The 19,116-nt window shown below is 32.2% G+C and overlaps 3 protein-coding genes and 1 long non-coding RNA gene across 8 annotated transcripts in view; 2 read left to right on the top strand and 2 right to left on the bottom strand.

Annotated features, from left to right (window-relative positions):
- Nucleotides 1–4,794, bottom strand: part of LOC107267573 (ecdysone-induced protein 78C) — a 50,247-nt gene extending 45,453 nt beyond the window's left edge. Inside the window, exons 1-3 of one of the 2 annotated variants that reach the window (XM_025084917.1) lie at nt 4,694–4,794; nt 3,947–4,110; nt 696–775 (exon numbers count right to left, since the gene is read on the bottom strand). In XM_025084917.1, the coding sequence (XP_024940685.1) occupies nt 696–775; nt 3,947–4,035 (169 nt within the window). In that variant the 5' untranslated portion in view covers nt 4,036–4,110; nt 4,694–4,794. Of the gene's footprint in view, nt 1–695; nt 776–3,946; nt 4,111–4,693 lie in introns of those variants that run through there. The other variant, XM_025084916.1, reaches the window with a different exon arrangement.
- Nucleotides 4,667–6,972, bottom strand: LOC107267578 (probable deoxyhypusine synthase). Of its 2 annotated transcripts, none has more exons than XM_015739490.2 (7): nt 6,317–6,969; nt 5,949–6,223; nt 5,509–5,727; nt 5,244–5,436; nt 5,075–5,178; nt 4,886–5,011; nt 4,667–4,794 (listed from the first exon to the last, which is right to left on the bottom strand). In XM_015739490.2, exons 1-7 carry the CDS (start codon nt 6,420–6,422, stop codon nt 4,696–4,698), a joined length of 1,122 nt encoding a protein of 373 aa, XP_015594976.1. In that variant the 5' UTR covers nt 6,423–6,969; the 3' UTR covers nt 4,667–4,695. The 2 variants fall into 2 exon arrangements, 1 of the variants encoding a protein (XP_015594976.1); XR_003059615.1 differs by having other exon boundaries at nt 4,694–4,794; nt 4,886–5,033; nt 6,317–6,972.
- LOC112494330 lies at nt 6,336–7,892 on the top strand. Its single transcript, XR_003059620.1, has 2 exons — nt 6,336–6,385; nt 7,727–7,892. It is a non-coding gene; the product is annotated as an uncharacterized LOC112494330 (long non-coding RNA).
- Nucleotides 7,893–9,480: 1,588 nt separating this feature from the next.
- Nucleotides 9,481–18,760, top strand: LOC107267577 (UDP-glucose 6-dehydrogenase). Of its 3 annotated transcripts, none has more exons than XM_015739485.2 (7): nt 9,481–9,654; nt 13,904–14,380; nt 15,225–15,422; nt 15,506–15,952; nt 16,061–16,216; nt 16,297–16,475; nt 16,651–18,760. In XM_015739485.2, the coding sequence occupies exons 2-6, from the start codon at nt 13,919–13,921 to the stop codon at nt 16,459–16,461; spliced, it is 1,428 nt and encodes a 475-aa protein (XP_015594971.1). In that variant the 5' UTR covers nt 9,481–9,654; nt 13,904–13,918; the 3' UTR covers nt 16,462–16,475; nt 16,651–18,760. The 3 variants fall into 3 exon arrangements, with proteins under 3 accessions (XP_015594971.1, XP_015594969.1, XP_024940686.1); XM_015739483.2 differs by lacking the exon at nt 9,481–9,654 and adding an exon at nt 12,986–13,241; XM_025084918.1 differs by lacking the exon at nt 9,481–9,654 and adding an exon at nt 13,446–13,595.
- The last annotated feature ends 356 nt before the right edge of the window (nt 18,761–19,116 follow it).

The raw sequence follows: 19,116 nt of genomic DNA, 5'->3' as shown, positions 1-19,116 counted from the left end.
AAAAATCGATCCGATCGAGGTTCGCAATCGGGGGCCTAGACGGTAACGGATGACGAGGCTCAGAAGTTCCCTTAAATATATTGAGCTTGCTTATGTAGTCGAGGGTAAATTGTCAAGGTATACCTGGAGAATACGTATCCAAAATGAATTTAGGAACTTGGGGTAACTTGTGGAATTTCACGCTGCAAGCTCTTCCGGTGTGTAATAAACAATGACGGCCTTACAGGGGGGGGTCGGAAGCTGGGCTAGGACTTGGGATTGGGATCGGGGGTACGAGAAAACATAATAGGGTGGGGCGCTTTGCTGCTGCTTTTGAATCGATCCAACGCCAGCTACAGCTGGAGCTTCGTACCACCGAGCTCAACAGGGGTTCTCATTCGTTATCCTCGTTACTCTTGTCCACGCTCAACTGGATCGCTGCTCCATCTTAGAGCTTATGAAAGTTCCATTGGCAATTTCGTTTAAATTATTGTTCTATTCCATAAAGTCGTGAATATAGTGCTAAAGAAGGTATCAGAGATATCTAGTTTCCGCTTATAAAAAATTATTATAGGCTTCCAAGTGTTCAAGGCATTGACTTCCTATAAAGTCTTTCTTTTTACCACTAAAATTACACGTGATTGAATTTTGATTTGTCAGGAATTCAAATATTTTCAATTTGTATATATATAGGTCAAATTACATTGTGTACTCACCATTGTTGTGGAGGATGGAGCCAGGGCTGGTTGCCTCGAGGGGACTACTGGGTTCCTCGGAGCTCGGCTCCCTCTTCACGCTAAAATGAAAACATCCATTATGTATTTACCCGGAAGGAACGTTGCGAACGAGTGTCATCGACATGGCTGGGAAGTAGTCCAAGTTCGAGGCACAAGTTTTCCATGGCCGTGGCCCAGCTTCAAAAATCCAAAATCAATAGTAACCGATAGATAGTCGATTCAATTATAATTGGAGGTCATTTGTGTTACGATCGAAAATCATTTTTAATTAATAAGTTAACCTGTCTGATGTGGCTTTACGGGTAATCACTTTATAAACAGTACATTTTTATTGAGATCAATAGGAATCTCATTGCTCTTAATAGTCGTGAAGAGCTAGAAGATTTGACAAGCTTCTGTTTCGTTATTCTTATTCCTGCTGATTAACAATTTTTAATCGGTTTTAACTGTCTTTTTAAGTAGGGCAGTTTTTAATCCAACGGAATTGAAATTTACCATCAACATGAAGAGAATCGGTTTACGTCGGACATCTTATTAATTTTTAGTATACCGTAGTTCGTGAATTTGCCGCGGGCGGCGCGGCGTTACATTGTTCTTGTATGCTATTCCAGTACATAGAAATCATACAAAAAGCCAGTTATAATCTAAATAAAAAATAATTATCAGTCTTTTTTGACAATCGCGTCAGGTGGTGATTAATTTTGAAATATAATTATGTTTTATCACGGATAAATTGTACTTATTCTACCGTCGTAGCAATTTACAAAAATCGAATCAAATCAATAAAAGAATAAATAAACAGTAAGAAAATTTTAAAGAATCAATTGGAAAACACGTAAATAAAAACAATTTTGTGATGTAGAAATAATACTACACCGATATACGTTATATTAAGAAATTGCGAATGAAAGACACATTGAGGGAAGACATTATATGAAATTGAACAAAGAGACAAAATTCTAGCAGCTTAAAAATACCGTAATTGATAATCGATAAAAACTCAATAACATCATCTTCACTTATGCACAATTCCCTATTTGCTATTCCCGTCGTTACAATGCTAATTGAAAAATCAATCAACATTCAATATTTTAAGAGCTAAATTTAATACACACGTTCTACTTTCCTCTTATCTCCAACATATATCCCTGTTACAGTAAACTTTTAATCAATAAATTAATCAATAATTATTTTCGTAACTTATTGAAAACAATTTCTAGCAAAAATCACCCATGTATTACGTACATACATATATACATACGTATATCCTATAAAAAGCCTATACAAATATTTTTTTAATTGACATTTAATTAAGTCGTAACGCCAGTGCCAGAGACAAATAATTCTTTTACTTCTTAACCTTCAAGAAGATACTCGATCAATGTAAACCGTGTATCTTACGATTTGGTTGTATCACCTGATTTTTCATTTACTAATAAAATGACACTGTTAATAAAAAGTTAATAAAAAGTCATAACAATAGCATCGATATGAATATTTAATCAAACTAAAGTTCAGCTATCGTAATCAGTATGCAATAATTATTAGACAAATTATTAAAAAATTAGATAATTAACACATAAAGTTATCGGGGGTCCTGTTATAAATTACCAAGTTTCCAATATGGAATTATAACGTGATTCAATCTATTCCAGACTTTGCGACTAGTTACGCTACTTGAAGGAAGTTTACGTGATGAACTACGTAAAACGTTACCATAGATCATCTACGATCTCCCTATGGAAGTAAAATGAAAATCTTACTAATATAATATAAAACCATCTGATGCACTTATTACTTAAGTTTCTCTAGTCCATTGATACCTGCACTTTCGAAAGCAAAGCACGCTACGCGCCTATCGAATAACAGATTCCGCTGATCCACGAATAGAAATCCTATTTTGGATCTTGAAGTGCTTATTATCGAGCGACAGCTAATGCCGACTACGTTAAGTGTAGTTCACAGTTCCCGTACTATTATCGGATTTTCTACTCCATGTGACTTTCTGCAAAGACGAAATCACGTTTTATGACACCTTTTAAAATAATCGCACATCTTTGATCAGACGAACGAATCACAATTAGTTATTAGAAAATATGATTTTTTTGGTCATTTTTATACATATTATTTTTTTTCAAAAATTCAAATATACCTTTACTTCATTCACGTTGGTACGATAAATGTGATTTTAATGAATTCATCGATGGATTTGTAAATTAGAAATTATATAGAGCATAGTACATGTATATATATGTATATACATATATATGTTTAATCACGCGACTCTTTTTGAAGAGGAAAAAAAGACCTAGAAGGTTATGTATCCTAGTCTACGGAATTCCACTGCAGAAGTCTCGGAGTCATGTCTAGTTTCAAATAAATGAAACCTGTTCTAGTAAATGTAAAAAGTGTAAGGGACTTTCTGGAAATACAGTAACCGTTCTATCGAGCGGTAACTGAACTACGGAATGTTAGTGCTGCAGAAACTAATCATAGTTCATCGAAGAAGACTCTCAGGGACGTCAAACAGAATTTTCTGATCCTTGGAAGAATCCACTGTCACTGGATGTACATTCATAATTCATTATACGAATCCTTTCATTTTTAATCAACGCAACGGAAAACGGACGGCAGAGCAAGTTCAGATGTACTTAGGGTTTGAATTATTTAAGGCAGACTAGAGTTGCCAGATATATACATACACGCTCTTGTATATATACATCTATAGGTATTATTCGTCTGCTTACAAAGAGAAGACTTTTTTTCTCTTAAATGTAAATGCAACGGGCGGATATATCAACTAAGGCGGAAACTATACTGGATATTCTATTTATCCTCTGGGTGTCTATTTATTTATTATATCCGCTTTGTTTGCAGGAATGTTAAGTACCAAAAAATAGTCTATCTTTAAAAATGTTAAAACTTTACACTCGAGATTTTCCTTTTTTAAATATATTTTGGTGCCTGAGAGAGGACAGTGGAGTGCAACGGGTTAAAATAATCAGCTACTACCACAAGGAATTAGAATTTATCAATGTAAAATTTATTTATCCAAACTGGGATGAAGTTAAGTAATTGTTATAACGGGATATAAAATATATGTGTATTAAGATGCATAAAATTCGTATTTAATTGACATGGTGATCCTGCTTAGAAAAAAAAAATCATAAAATCAAGAAAAATCAGTAGATAAACTGAAGATGGGATGAAAATGAAAAAGTAATAGTTACCTTATAAAGGTTGAATCGGCAGCAGGACTGGAGGGTCTGGGGGATGAACTGACAGTCGAAGCTGAATTCGTTTCCTCCATATCCATCATTGCTCATACCGACGTGGATGAGGTTTCCCGGGATCGGGGGGAAAGGGGCGGCAACGGAAGAAAAATGAACCGACACTGTGAAGTATCGGAAATACTGTTGAGAAGGTAGGGTTAACACTCGCGAGCAATTCCAGTTATGCACTTTCAGTTGGGGATGTAAGACATTAGATTTATTGGATTCGAGGAAGAGGGATGAGTTGAGGGTTGTTGGTTTCACGCGTGTCCGCGAACGCGGCCTAACGGGAAACAACTAACAAACGACCTTTCTCCCACTGTAGCCCCCAACCCCTTGTTATACTGCTGCACCCTTGGTGGCGCACCTGTTCTATATCAAAACGCATGCGCGAGAAATATGGAAATTACCACTACTTTTACTAGCCCTTCGATACGTTTATTTGTATAGTCCAATATTAAAATATCAAATAATCGATTGGCCATAGCTATCGAATGTTTTGTATGAGACAATACATCAATTTATTTTCACCGTCAGAACTGTTTGATATAAAAATTCTATTAGCATTAATTATTCAATTTTCAGCAAATCAAAAAGTTTTACAGAATATCTTGTAGACAATTAAGTATTATTTACTTAGCGGAAAATGTATGATCGCATCGAACGGATGTTATTATGTGTCCAAGAAGAAAGATAATTTATTACGTTTAAACGTCTGACACGGTGCGTTCCTTTGAGGAGTGATACTGTCGTGCAAAAGTCTCGCCTACCAGCAGTGGAAAAACAAGGGATGCTTCGGCGTAAATCTAAAAAAGAGATAGTAACAGGATAAATAATTTTGTTCGTGGTTAATGTAAAATCAATATTTTCACTTGAGATTCTAAAGTAGTTCTTTACTTTTACCGGTGCAGCGTCTTTGCGTATTTTACCCCAAGAAATTGCTTCGTCCGGTCGTGCTCCACTATCACTGCCATCGTACTCAGAGGATGTGTTTAGGAATACTGAAAAATCAGCTCCATTTCTCTGTAATGAAATGATGCCATAACTATTACAATAGAGATGGTCTATTACAAATATATTGCTCACCATTAAATTGGCATTGCATATGTGATGCTTGATGACACCACCTCCGACAATGATCATACCACTGTTTATGGCTTTCATTGCCATTGTATTCAGTCGTTTTAGATCTGTCGAGAGAACACATGAATATACATGAAATTTCTGTTAGTAACTATTGACATTATCATTGTACCTGATACAATATCGACAACTAGTCCAGGATTTCTGTAAGAATGAAAATACATCATGTCTCCTAGACTACCATCAGTTAATGCTGGGCTAAAAACAGGGATTTTGTTTTTGGCTGCCCAGTAATAAATTGATTCCGGATTTCCAATTTCTTCTCCGAGTCTTGTAACTATTTTTGATGGTGTCCAAAGAGTACCCTGATGCAAAAGTAGGTTTTAAATTGAATTATTAAAAAAAATCTTAATAAACGTTTTATATTATGTTTATACCTTTTCCTTCTGTTCAGTCAACATTGCATCCAGCTTTGGCATTACCCAATCTTCGAATAAACAATAATTATCATTTGGCACTAATAAATTTCCTATACGATTAATTCCCTTTTCTCTTAGACGTCGTCCTTCTAAATTGAAATCGCCGACGTAAGTAGGTGCTAAGCATTTTATTAAATCTTCTTCTACGCCACCAGCAGTCGTTACGATACAGTCGATCTAGAAATTGAAGCAAAACAAGAAAAGTGGTCATTTTCTTCGGTAATTTTGAAAATGTCTTCCGCTTAGCGTATATTTCAAAATTAACTGTAAATACTGCTAATATAATTGTATTTCCTGTAGATGCATATGATTAAATAGAAATGCAACAATACTCGCAGTACTGACAATGAATTTCAAAACAGCTCCAGAAATATTGCATATGTAACATTTAAATTGACCATTTTATGTTGAACTAAAAATCTTATGGTGTCCCTGATCCCGCAGGACGCCATGTTTGACGTGTAGCCCAAGAATATGGTACAACTACTCTTTCGTTTTATAAACTCGTCATCCTCCATCGAATCCACCTGATCTTTGGCTAGAGGAATTTTTTGGGCTTCCAACATTTTTCGAATTTCCGCCACAGCCAAACCGAAGTTAGTGGCTTGAAATCCGGAATATTTGTAGCTTTGCAAAAGAGCATGATAATCGATTCCACGGTTCCAGTCGTAACCTGAAAACAATAGCCGACAAATTATTAAGTTAAAACAAAAGAGACCTATAGAAGACAATGTTTATTCATTTTTTAAACCGGAAGTTTACAGACCTACGACAGTAGGAGTACCAGCCGGTAGAGTCGAGCTATGTAGAAGTACAGCGTTTTTCACAAGTTCAGGTACTTTGTCAGTTGGAACAGTATTTTCTTCACTCATATTGTACAATATTATTATGACAGTTATTAATCGCTTGACAAAACACACTTAAGAAATTCCATAAACTGGGTTTCACTACGTTCAATATAGTTTTTACATTAATATAACCTAAAATGCTCAAGTGTCAGTGGAGTCACAAATTTTAAGCTTTTTAAGAAATATCGGAAATCAAATGATTTTATCACATTGAATTTATCTTGATACGTTATTCTTCTTCGTTCTTTGATTTTATAAAATATCGTACGGTCTGTATATTCAATACAAACTAATCAGAATTGGTAAACGGAACTTCATGCCTCAGCTCTGTAAGAACCTGTCATTTGTAAACTATCAGTCGGTAACATTCAACATGTGTAGATATTTCGATTAAGCTCCAAACCTTTACTGGTTTAGGCACTTTATTCAAACGTTTTTGGGTTAATTAAAATGTCCTTGTTGTGATTAAGTCATTATTATTAACGATTGGACATTTGACTATTTAAAAATCTAAAGATTAACTTTAGAAGATTAGCAGAATGAGACAAGGCTGTAAAATCTTTTTCTTTTGTTATGTGGCCAGCGCCTTGACTTCCTAAGAAGACTGTGCCATCTGATGGACACTCGTATAAGCTTTTATTACTTCTATGTCTCATAGATGTCGTACCGATGTCTTAAATAAGTCTAACAGCTTTTCGATCAATGTATGCAAAAACACAGAGTAGCTAAAATTAAACAGAGATTCAACGCGGGATAAAATTTCGTAATTGCTCTTGAATTTATGAGACTTTCAGTTCATGAGGTGCATTCAGAAACCTTACTCAAAATAATTTTTGCAGGCTGCATCTTTCTTTACTAGCGTTATTACGAGAAAGATAGGACAATACCAGATTACATCTTATTAAAGTTTCTGAACGTATTTAGTTACGCCCGCCAAACTTTGAATCGAAACAGAAATTTGAATACCCACAAATTATATAAACTAGTTTTTGTGGGATGGCTTGAGCAATATAAAAATTGTATGTAAGAAATATAATTAAGCAAGTATATTAGATATAAATGTGCTTGAACATTGAATATTATATTAGAAATTCCTGTTGATGATTTTAAACACCTGTACGATAAAATAGATGGTTGAGAACACCTGATACGTAATTGCATATAAGCCAATCAAAGGCCTAGTTTTATATTAACCACTTACTATTTATGAAGTAGCGTTTTATCTTAATAAAGTTTTTTATGTTATGATTTTATTTAATACATCCGTTTAAAGATTTGTAGTAGCAAGGAAGGTTATTTTGATAATCATAAGCAAAATTTCATTACAGGTAAAGGATGTCAATGCCGCTATCTCCTTGTAAAGATATTTTGTAAGTGCCCATGACGGAATTTGTGTTTCGCAATCAAAATTCACTGAAGTATCACGTAATGAACATAAATTAGTATTCCTGAATACAACATTGCATAAAATTAATAACGCCGATTTATTTAAAATATGTTGTGTTTCATTTGTGATTGTTCACGTTCCCTTTCTGTTTATTCATTTTTATTTATTCTCTTCATTTTAGTCTATTTGTTAAATCCTCTTAAGATTACACATAATTTGGTGTGTTATTCTTGTAATGAATTTCTACTTATTTACCAGCAAAAATTTATTGCATTTACCTTTTTCATTTAATATATTGACAACAATATTCTTAATCAATTAATTCGAGAGATTCGGTAAACATAGTTTTGTATTTTTCATATACCGATCTCTCGTTATCTTAAATGTAATATATAAATTAAAGAGGTCATAGCTTAAGTGAAAAAGTAAAATGAAAAATATGAAACAAATTAGGAGAACGATAATGATTCTGAAACTATTGTTGATATGGACGTTTAATTTTATTTAATCAGGATAAATATATTTTGTCACTTATTATTTATCTAATTCCCAACCGATAAGAATCCCAATCAATTTGTCAATATATAAAATACAATGAAATTCATAGGCAACAATTATATCGTTTCTATTTTTACCATCCACTATCGAAGTGTTTTTAATACAATTGCCATTAATTAATTTGTGTATTATTTGACAATATATAATAACTGATTAGACTAAAGTGGCAACTTTACTCATTTTCATGTACCTATCGAGCTGCTATTTCACAGAAACCAGCCAATGCAAACAATAAAAAATAAAGTAGAAAGCGCTTGTAAGAGAGCAGATCCTATACACTATACAAGCTAATTCTAATTCAAGAAAAGATGGAAGTATGTATTCTTTATAATATATATATTCTCATAATTTTACATTTCAATTTTAATACACTCAACATGAATGCATCATTCGTAGAATGCAAAAAATCTCGCGCAATCATTTGTACGTGTCATGGCTACATATGTACTTCGTTCCAGCTAACTTCGCATATCAGGAATGCGTGTTACCTACTGTCTGATAACAATGCCAATTACATTTTGACATACTACCTTCAACTTATCACAGACAGACTATTACTATTACTATTACTTATTAACAAAATCTTCATCATTCATTCTATTCATTTGTTCACACAGCGTATTTTACTCAATAGTATATACCTTTAGATAACAGGTATATACGAAGCTGCAACCTAACCTGATCATTATAATAGAAATAAAGCCAGATCCAAACCATAAAAACTCATTACTACGATATACTATTAAAATAATAAAACTATTTAGTCCTAGTATACATATAAAGAGACCAAGGTGTATAGACAAGATCAATTCTGTCTTCGATATGTAGCGTTCGTGAGACAGTCGGGTAAGTAACTTTCTTAGTAGAACAATACCTTCATTCATTTCAATAATAAAAATTATATTTTTCGAAAAAATCTTTGTTATTCCCAATTCTATGGATTGTACCATTTAAATCTGTACTCAAATTTGCTTACGTTTCATGGGGTTCTGGTCCTGAAAATGATACGGCGTTGCCAATAGCTTCGGAGAAGGACAAGCGCAGCCATGTTGCCGTATCCGCAATGCGCATGCGGCTTGCGATAATTGTCCATGGAGCATGAGAACAGTATCGTCAGTCACTGATTTGCTGGTGTCGCGAACGGAGCCATGAAAGACTTTACAAGTGACGTGTCGTAGCTTTATTGTAGAAGTGTTTTTATTGTATTTCGTACAAAATTCATTAGTTCCCTTTGTAGCCTGTGCAACCATTTAGTGCCGACCTGTTTCGTCGTCAAGAAAATTTCATATAAGATTTACCAACGAACGTCAGGTAAACAGTACCGATTTTCTCGGACTATAAGTCAGATTAGTTAGTCAACTTACCGGCATTGTGATGCAGTTTTTAAAAAATTATATTCTTTTAATCCAATTACCTTTTCTTCTATCAAATAGTTATTGGCTGCTTACTCCAATTAGTCATCGACTGTCATTGGCTATCAACTGATACGAATAATCCCGCGCTCTCCCCTAGCTATACAATTTGGTAAAATTGTACCGGCTTATCTAACCTCCTTTTTAAACAGCCAAATCACGTGAAACATAATTGTATGTGAAATTGACGATTGCAGGGCTGAGTGTGTATCGATTGTGGTACTTCGTATACATTGGATCTCAACTATAATCAAAATTGGTACTACGGGGCCGAGAGTGGGAAATACTTTTGATTGTCAATTGTCAATGATAACTTATATATATAATCATTGAACAGTTTTTATTTAATTCTGACATATTTCTCATTCTACTAGGAGCTACATTAAATTCTTATGACACGCAAAGCTGTTAACTTTATGAATCAAATTAATTAATCAAATTTCTATTAGAATTTTGCACGCTTATCATTAACGTTATACTCTTCTGTAGCTCAACATCAATCACTTCAGTTAATTTAATAGCGAAGTTCAGTTGTTAATAGTTTGCAATTAAGCCGGATTTCTAATCTAATAAATTGCATTATTTGGCCTCAAAGAATTCGTTATCTAGTGGATACAAAAATATTTCGTATTAGATAATACGTTTTTATTAGTAGATACAATTGACTAGATAATGAATGCGCTGTATTAGTACGTGTACTCTAGCCACCCCTTCACCCTCACCAGCCCTATCCCTCAAACTTTATTACTTTTATGGCAGATATTTTTTATTTTTATTTTTCAAGTGCTAAATAAATATCACAGTGCCACACCCCGCATTTATTACTTAAGGACAAATGCAAAAGGACTTATTTCAATATATCTTTTTTCTTATTATTTTCTATTTTATTATTATACCCATACAATATTATTATTCTGAAATGCTAAAAAAAGAATTTCCTAACAAGGAATCTGCTTGAATCGTAAAGCTTTGTTATATCCAGTAGATTATTTTTATTTATCCTGTGTTAGTATATCTTGTAATTATCCTAATATAATTTTAGTACATTCTGTCGAACGACCAATACTTTCGTGGTTTACAGTTATAAGAACAATTATAATGGATTACTGTATTGTTATTAATATATAATCTGATATGTACTTTAACAATATTTTTTAAATATTTTTTTTTAAAGTTTTCGATACCGTAATTATTATTATTATTATTATTATTATTCTGTGTATAATCCGTACACGAGTAAAATAAATTTTGGAATCTTCTTATGACTTTTGAGGTAAAAGAGTCACCTAGACAGAATCTTTTACTCGAGGATTGACTGTACCGTTACGTGACAGAGAAAATTAGATATTGTATTTACACATTAGTTATCCAACAATCGGAAGTTCAAGTTTTAAATGCTGGCTATATTTTCACCCGAGTTAAGTTGAGAGATGAAATACCGTGCGTTGCATATTTATATACTAGTGAACTATAGGTATACATCCAATGTTTTTAAAATCTCATTCAACTGCGGTGGAACAGTCACTGTTGTAATTTAATCCTTGAATCAAAATTTGTGTACATAACCATTAGAATATCAAACTAAATCTATACTTTTTCTTGGTCATTCAGGGAAATTAATTTTTCCATGTATCTAAAACATAAAATTTTATTCTTAAAAAAAATTTTAAATAGAGCATTGTAATTGTTATCATTCTATCATACCCATTCAGTCAGCATAGTCAATACAGCCGTAATAAGAAATCTGAAATAATTAATTCCGTCCTTAAACGACGTCACTTTGATTTTAGTAAATTTTTTAAAATAAAAATTGTAGTAATCCGTATACACGATGATTGTCATTCATAACAACTTTGGAAATTTAATTCTGATTTTTTCCCCTTTAAATGCTGCAGAACATCTTAAGACAATCATTTTTAACTTTCGTGCTTTCAACATGTCATATTTGTTAATTTACCATTTTTGGTCACTTGAAAAACCCTAACAAGATTTTGCGCTATTGACATTTATTATTTTTATGGAAAAAAACGATATAGTTATGTATCAATTCACATATTACATTGATCAATTATTGCAGTTATTCTATATAATTATAAATAGACTCATTAAACGTGACATCAATGTATTGTTATCATCTTGAATTTAGGGTACTGGGAATTTTAATTTATCATAAAAAATAAAATAACATTATTAACAACATACGGAATTACTTATATCGTTGTTTCTTCTCAGTACTCATATGTGATTAGTACAATTCAAAACATCTCGACTCATCATAAAATACTTAAAAGTACTTGCTCCCAACAATAAATAACAAATACGTTTGCAGTATAAGGGTATAAGGTATATATGTATGTATAATTTTTGGTCACCTTAGTACCGTATGTGCCTATAAAATTGATTCATTTGAAAAAAGTTTTACTCGTCCATGAAAAGATAACACTTTATCAAGGAGCCCAGCCCAATTATCAACACTCGAAGTATCTAAACCTTTTTCCCTTAATGTAGCGTCAGTCCTACAAAATAGCAGATAAACAAACAGTAGAAATAGACACGAGTGAGTGAGCATTGAGGAAGCAAAGTTTAGATAACTCGTAACGAAAAGAAAGCATGATCAATAATCACTTTGAAAAATCGTGATGACTCAGTTCCCTAAACAGTGACAAAAAGAGAAGTAGGTAACGAAAAGATTAAAAAAACAAATAGTATGAAAATTGATGACGTCTGTCAGTATGGATATATGATTTAAACTTTCGTGATAGCGAAATGTGGCAAAGGAAAGCAGAAGACTTTGAAGATATAGAAATATTACACTGTACGTGCATCAGGTGCAATAACAATAGTGTTGTACGATTTTTTAAATTTTATGTAAACAATAGTATAAAAGTTTATATATACTTTTTTATATATGTAAACTAGGCAAAGAATGGATGAAGTAAGAATTATCTTAAAATAAACCAAATTCTATACAAAATACATGATGAGGTAAAAGTATAAATTTCAATGTGCAATTTTAATACATAGCATGAATTTGTTGGTCATACTACATTTGAACTTCGATATTATTATTATTATGTGAAGATTTTTGGACAGCAAGCAATAATAAATTATTTATTTTTATTATGAGGGTGGATTCAACTAATAACACAATATTTGGACATCTGTGAAGAAAATCTGTTATAAGAATTAATTTGATTAAATAATATATATTACAATTAGTGTAGGTGAAAAGAATATTTATATTTCTCATTTCAAGAAAAATTTCAGACTGCGTAGTCTGCTATACAAACTAAGTATGCTTCGGCTACTTTATCCTATGTCAAAAGTACAGTGCGAAGAGAAATATAAATTAGACCTCAACAATGATATTCAAAGAGAAGATAAATTTGGAGTAATCACTCTTAAGAGAAATCGAGCATGAACTTTATAACCGAAAATAATGAACAATTGTCTGGACAGCAGCGTTCTGGAACTAATAGTGGCATGGTGATTATTGGAAGTAAATTTATTTGAGTGGCTGATTGGAAACTATTACTCCATGCAATTGCTACCAAAAGCAATCAGCATATATTAAATTGACATATCAGTGGGTGATTATGAAAATTCTTTTGACCCATAACGATACACAAATTAAAATTCTTTAATATAGAGAAGAGCATAAAACTCGTGGGACAAAGTTAAAAGTCAAAATTAATTATTTGATACAATTTCGAAGTCGCATAAAGATTTTTTGTACTTTACTAGCAAATACAATTTTTTTTCTCTGGTATCAGGGTAAAGATATATTACTAACTTGATATAGTGAAATTTCAGAAAGTGAATGATTGTCATAATACTGAAGTAATAATAATAAAATTCATTAAACTTCTCAAAGTATCGTTTATTTTAAATAGTCTTTCAATTCTTTTATATTAAACAGCCATTTACCTTAATTGGTTAATAATATGTATCGTATTATAAAAAATACATGTCAGATTGAAGTCTAGGAATTACTTTTTTTTCATTAGATATAACTTATAAATGTGCAGCAGTTTACAGAAACTGATAATAAATTGTATCGTGCAAGATACTCGTATAAGTTGTTTTACATAAATCCCATTAAATTATATAAAATTAATAATTATTAAATGATTGTGTTTGGTTTACAGATAATATTTCCTGAAATGCCGATCAAGAAAATCTGTGGTATTGGAGCAGGTTACGTGGGTGGTCCAACCTGCAGTGTAATAGCCCTAATGTGTCCAGAAATTCAAGTTACAGTCGTTGACAAAAGCAAAGACAGAATTGCTCAGTGGAATTCTGAAAAACTACCTATTTATGAACCACGACTCGACGAGGTCGTGCGAACGTGTCGGAACAGAAATCTTTTCTTTTCCACGGATCTGGATACAGCCATTATGGAAGCAGACCTGATCTTCATATCAGTGAATACGCCAACGAAGACGTTTGGCACTGGAAAAGGCAGAGCTGCCGATTTGAAATACGTCGAGAGTGCGGCTAGAAAAATAGCGGAAATTGCAACGGGTGACAAAATAGTTGTTGAGAAAAGTACTGTGCCGGTTCGAGCTGCAGAAAGTATTTTGAATATTTTGCGTGCGAATCATAGACCTGGTGTCTCTTACCAAGTGAGTCTAGGAAGGAGACTATTAAAAAAGATTCTAATCTGAAGATTTCACTTTGGATATTTATTATAAGGATATCTGCTTGTATATTTTATAACATTTTTTATCTCCAACTATATGGAAACCAAACTGGTAAAAAAGATACTTAAATTATATTGCATTCTGTTTTTCTGAGCTTAGAATTCAAAATATATTTCTCTTTACATCAGACGTCAAATAAAATTTGTTGAATTGTCTTCTATTTTTTTTTTCATGATTTAAATTTAGAAGGTTTTGAATTTCCTTGGTAAAAGTAAGAGCTGTTATTTATTTGTTACACTATTTCTTAGTTATTATAAATAATTATTTACTTTGTGCCAATAGAGAATTTCCATGTTAAATATATGAGGATTGTTATACGGAACTACAGCAATAACTTACTTAACGCGTTTGTTTTGCATACAACTTATTTAATCACCAACAATTTTCTTATTATCAATAATTGTTACGTCAGAAATGCTTATTACATTTATGTACGTGTCTTTTAAAATCTGCTGCTGCTACTACGTGACATTTAACTCGTATATAAATTACATACAATGTCTCAGATAATCTATACTAAATAATTGCACGGTTTCGTTATGATCATGAAAGTTTTGAGCATCGATATAAGTAAAAAGATAATAAAAAGAAAACAAATTCAATAAACTCATAAATGTCGATAAGCCGTACTTAATTCTTGAAAACGTAATAAATTTCTAAGCTGCTGTAATACCCTAGCAAACCTTATATAATAGATATAATACCGATTTGCTAAATATTATTTACAGTGAAAAAACGAATGAAATTCTGTATATATTCATTTTAGATCCTATCAAATCCGGAATTCTTAGCGGAAGGAACGGCGATCGAAGATCTTCTGAATGCTGACCGTGTGCTCATAGGAGGTGAAGATACTCCAGAAGGTCACGCAGCAGTAGAAGAACTCTGTAAGGTCTACGAGCACTGGATACCACGTAAAAACATTTTAACAACCAACACGTGGAGTTCCGAACTTTCTAAACTGGTATGTAATGTCATAATTAAATTAGAAGTCGAAGACCTTATATTGACTTATAATAAAACTTTACTTGAATCCATGGATTTCAGGCTGCTAATGCATTTTTGGCACAACGTATATCAAGCATAAATTCACTATCAGCAGTATGCGAAACTACTGGAGCAGATGTGTCTGAAGTTGCACGAGCAGTTGGTCTTGATTCCAGAATCGGTTCAAAGTTCCTTGAAGCATCAGTTGGTTTTGGTGGTTCCTGCTTTCAGAAGGATATACTCAATTTAGTTTACATTTGCGAGTGTCTAAATCTTCCTGAAGTTGCTGCTTATTGGCAGCAGGTCATTGACATGAATGAATATCAAAAGTCCCGATTTTCCGCGAAGGTCATCGAATCTCTTTTCAATACAGTTTCGGACAAGCAAATCACTATACTTGGATTCGCTTTCAAGAAAAACACTGGCGACACCCGCGAATCGCCTGCGATTCATGTCGCGAAAACTCTGCTCGACGAAGGTGCTATGTTGCATTTATTTGACCCGAAAGTGAGTTGCTTTCTTTTTTTTTTTATACTCAAGAAAATATATTTGTCTTACTCTAGCAGATTGAGCTAAGCATGCACGTATCTACGTTACGTTATAATTTTCTTACAGGTCGAGGAAGAACAGATAATCGAAGATTTAACTCATCCTACGGTGACGGATTGTCCAGAATATGTGAAAAGTCGTGTCACTATTTATCAAGATGCGTATACTGCCACAAGGGATACCCACGCCATTGTCTTGTGCACAGAATGGGACGAATTTAAAGTATGTTCCCCAGTTACCTATTATCAATCGAAATCACTTTGTTCTATTACATTGTCGATGTACGTTTGATTTCTTTACAGACTCTCGATTATAATCGAATTTACTCAGAAATGATGAAACCCGCGTACATCTTTGATGGAAGGAAAATCCTTGACCACGATGCTTTACAAAAAATCGGATTTATAGTACAGACAATCGGCAAGAAATTGACGAAAACTACATTAGCGGGCTCGTGGGATAGCTGAACGTGAATATAACAGTAAGAACTTTATCGCTCTAACTATAAAATATTGTATTGTAAAATAAGTATTTGATAAGTAAAATCTACAGTATAGTTTTACGTACGTTTGTACAAATTCACATTTCATTAATTAAGAATTACTTGATCGTTATTTAAATCAGTACAAGTAATTAAGGAATAATATTTCTTTTAGATGGAGCTAGGTATACATGCATATCTATGCCATGAAGCAATTTCCTCTGATCCTATGAAGCGTGTAAGATAAACAAGCGATCGATTTGTGTCCATCGATAGAAATGTAGAAATGAGTAGCTACTGGTAAATAATTGTATAGAATAATTTACAGGGCTATCTTATAATTTATAATGAAAACGAAAAATATTTTTACAAGATTACAGACTACAGACACTATATACAGACATTTATCTATTATATTAGAAGTGTCTACTTTTTGTACTTTATATGACAAAATCGTTATTCTATTTTTGTTTGCTATTAATGTTACTGGCTAAACATAGAATGGCACTTACAAGGAACACAATTATCATATTAACTTTTGCAACAATACATTTTTGGAAAAATTCTTAAATGACCGATTGCATTATTTAAAAAAATCGTATGTGAATCGTGAATACACTGCATTTGATTTTATTCATTTCTGTCAACCACAAGAAAAATGTGGTCTCAACTTGATCGCTTTTGGACCAGTATTTACTCAAATTCCTCAATGTAATTTAAATCTAATATTTTTGTACGAAACAGATTCTATCTGTTAGTCAATAAGAATTATTATTGGATAAAGGTAATGTCTAGGTAACTACATGTACTGGATAGTCCGCTAGAATTATAGAATACCATCTAATTATCTTCTTTTGAATTGACGTTACGCTAGTTACATATTAACATACATTGTTTCTAGTGGATCATCCTGTACAGTAATGGCGAACATCATTGCGGTATCTAAATTTAAGTAGTCAGACTATATTAGCAGGACATAAATAGTTATCTTCGTAGTTATAACAATCATGGCCATTAACAAAGGTTCTTTAACTCTTTAAGTAAGGAAAGTTATTAAGTTATTCTTTGCTGACCTTTGCTTGTATTCAGACCTAAACTTATCACTTGAAGTTAGTCTCCTATTTGATTCTTATGAGAAAATCATTTCAAGTGGTATGTATGGATAGTATTAGCCGTTACATACAAATATGAAATAAACTTTTATAAAATATAAAGTGAATATGAAATTTTATCGAGAAATATTAATTCTCAAATTCATTGGGTTAATAAGCCGAATGGGTGAATGGGTTAGAGAAATAAAAAGAGAGACGAAAGTCATTGAAAAATTAAAGAGCAATATGACCCATTAGGTTAACCCATTCGCTGCTATGTACTTTTATTTAACACGTTTGTCGCGCATTGAATACTGCGAGTATACGATGGCTACAACAACAGCAATGCATAGCAGCGAAAGGGTTAATGAATATTTCATGACATAATTCCAGAAATTGAAGATCATGATTATGATTAGTCAATAAGATGGTGTTAATTTATTTAAATTATGACACCCTTAATTTTAGATTATACCAATAGTTGCGAATTGATATGCGAGTCGTATATATATTATATACAGGGTGTTTCGTTAAAAATGGGGTTCGAGCGCGAGGTCACAAATTTCCTTGGCCCATCACAACAAAATTCGCCATTTTAAACGAAACACGTTATATTTTTTCATTATATTTATACACAACGTTCTTGAAAATTCATAGTTTGTTCAAATTATTTATAAATAAATATTTTCGAAAAAATCCAAAAAATATTATATTATAATAAAATTCAAGCCTGTCACTTATTCGTGAACAAGTATAGATACTAGTAAGTTGTCAAACGATTATTTTAAACGTAAAAAGTTGTACAATTAAATGCAATAATTACATAAAATTATATCGATGAAAATTAAAAATAATTCATTTAAGAGAAAACAATTTAGACTCATGACTTTTGCTAGTGGTACTTAATAAATAATATTTAAAAGTCAGCAATATCGAGATAAATATCTATTGCAGTAATTTACGATAATGCGTGAATCAATCAATGTCTGCGGTATACAATAAAATAATAATAATCATTTATGAATTTTACTTAAGACATGGATCATTTATGACAACTCGTGAATTAAACGACAAACGTAGTCTTCTTGATTTATCTGATAATCCGGTTGCATTCCATTGTAAATAATAATAATAAAACTTGTATATATAATAATGATTCAGATATATTTTTTATAAATTAAATTGTAAAGATTGCTCTAGTCACTTCATTTTTGTTCCTCCCCGTATGTTAAATTGTATTATCCAAAGTAAATAACGCGTATAATTAATAAACATGTTTCTTTCAAATTAACTGTATTCATAAGACTTATAAAGAAATTTATAATAATGTAATGAATATTTGTCAAAATGAAAGATGACGCAATAGATTCGATTTTTATAGGTATTATATAGTAACAATAAAAAACATCATGCTAATAACCGATTTACATATAGGAATATATACACTTTGCAAAGTAATAAAAACAAGGCAATAAAGATACGTATTACAATAAAATACGTATTAAAAACAATTATTACGATGGAATCTGTGCTTATACATATATGGTGTG

This window comes from Cephus cinctus, unplaced genomic scaffold, assembly GCF_000341935.2.
Source record: "Cephus cinctus unplaced genomic scaffold, Ccin1 Ccin1_scaffold0413, whole genome shotgun sequence".
In the NCBI taxonomy this organism is placed as follows: Eukaryota; Metazoa; Arthropoda; class Insecta; order Hymenoptera; family Cephidae; genus Cephus; species Cephus cinctus.
The sequence above is the reverse complement of the archived record's forward strand: the minus strand, read 5'-3'. Positions and strand labels throughout refer to the sequence as shown.

Coding starts and splice junctions, on each gene's coding strand:
- LOC107267578 (XM_015739490.2), bottom strand. CDS start 6,422: ATGAGTGAAGAAAATACTGTTCCAACTGACAAAGTACCTGAACTTGTG. Junction 5,728..5,948: donor TTTTAGTTCAACATAAAATG/GTCAATTTAAAT, acceptor TTCAATTTCTAG/ATCGACTGTATCGTAACGAC. Junction 4,795..4,885: donor AAGACGCTGCACCGGTAAAA/GTAAAGAACTAC, acceptor TCTCTTTTTTAG/ATTTACGCCGAAGCATCCCT.
- LOC107267577 (XM_015739483.2), top strand. CDS start 13,173: ATGAACTTTATAACCGAAAATAATGAACAATTGTCTGGACAGCAGCGT. Junction 13,242..13,903: donor CTGGAACTAATAGTGGCATG/GTGATTATTGGA, acceptor TTTGGTTTACAG/ATAATATTTCCTGAAATGCC. Junction 15,953..16,060: donor TGCATTTATTTGACCCGAAA/GTGAGTTGCTTT, acceptor ATTTTCTTACAG/GTCGAGGAAGAACAGATAAT.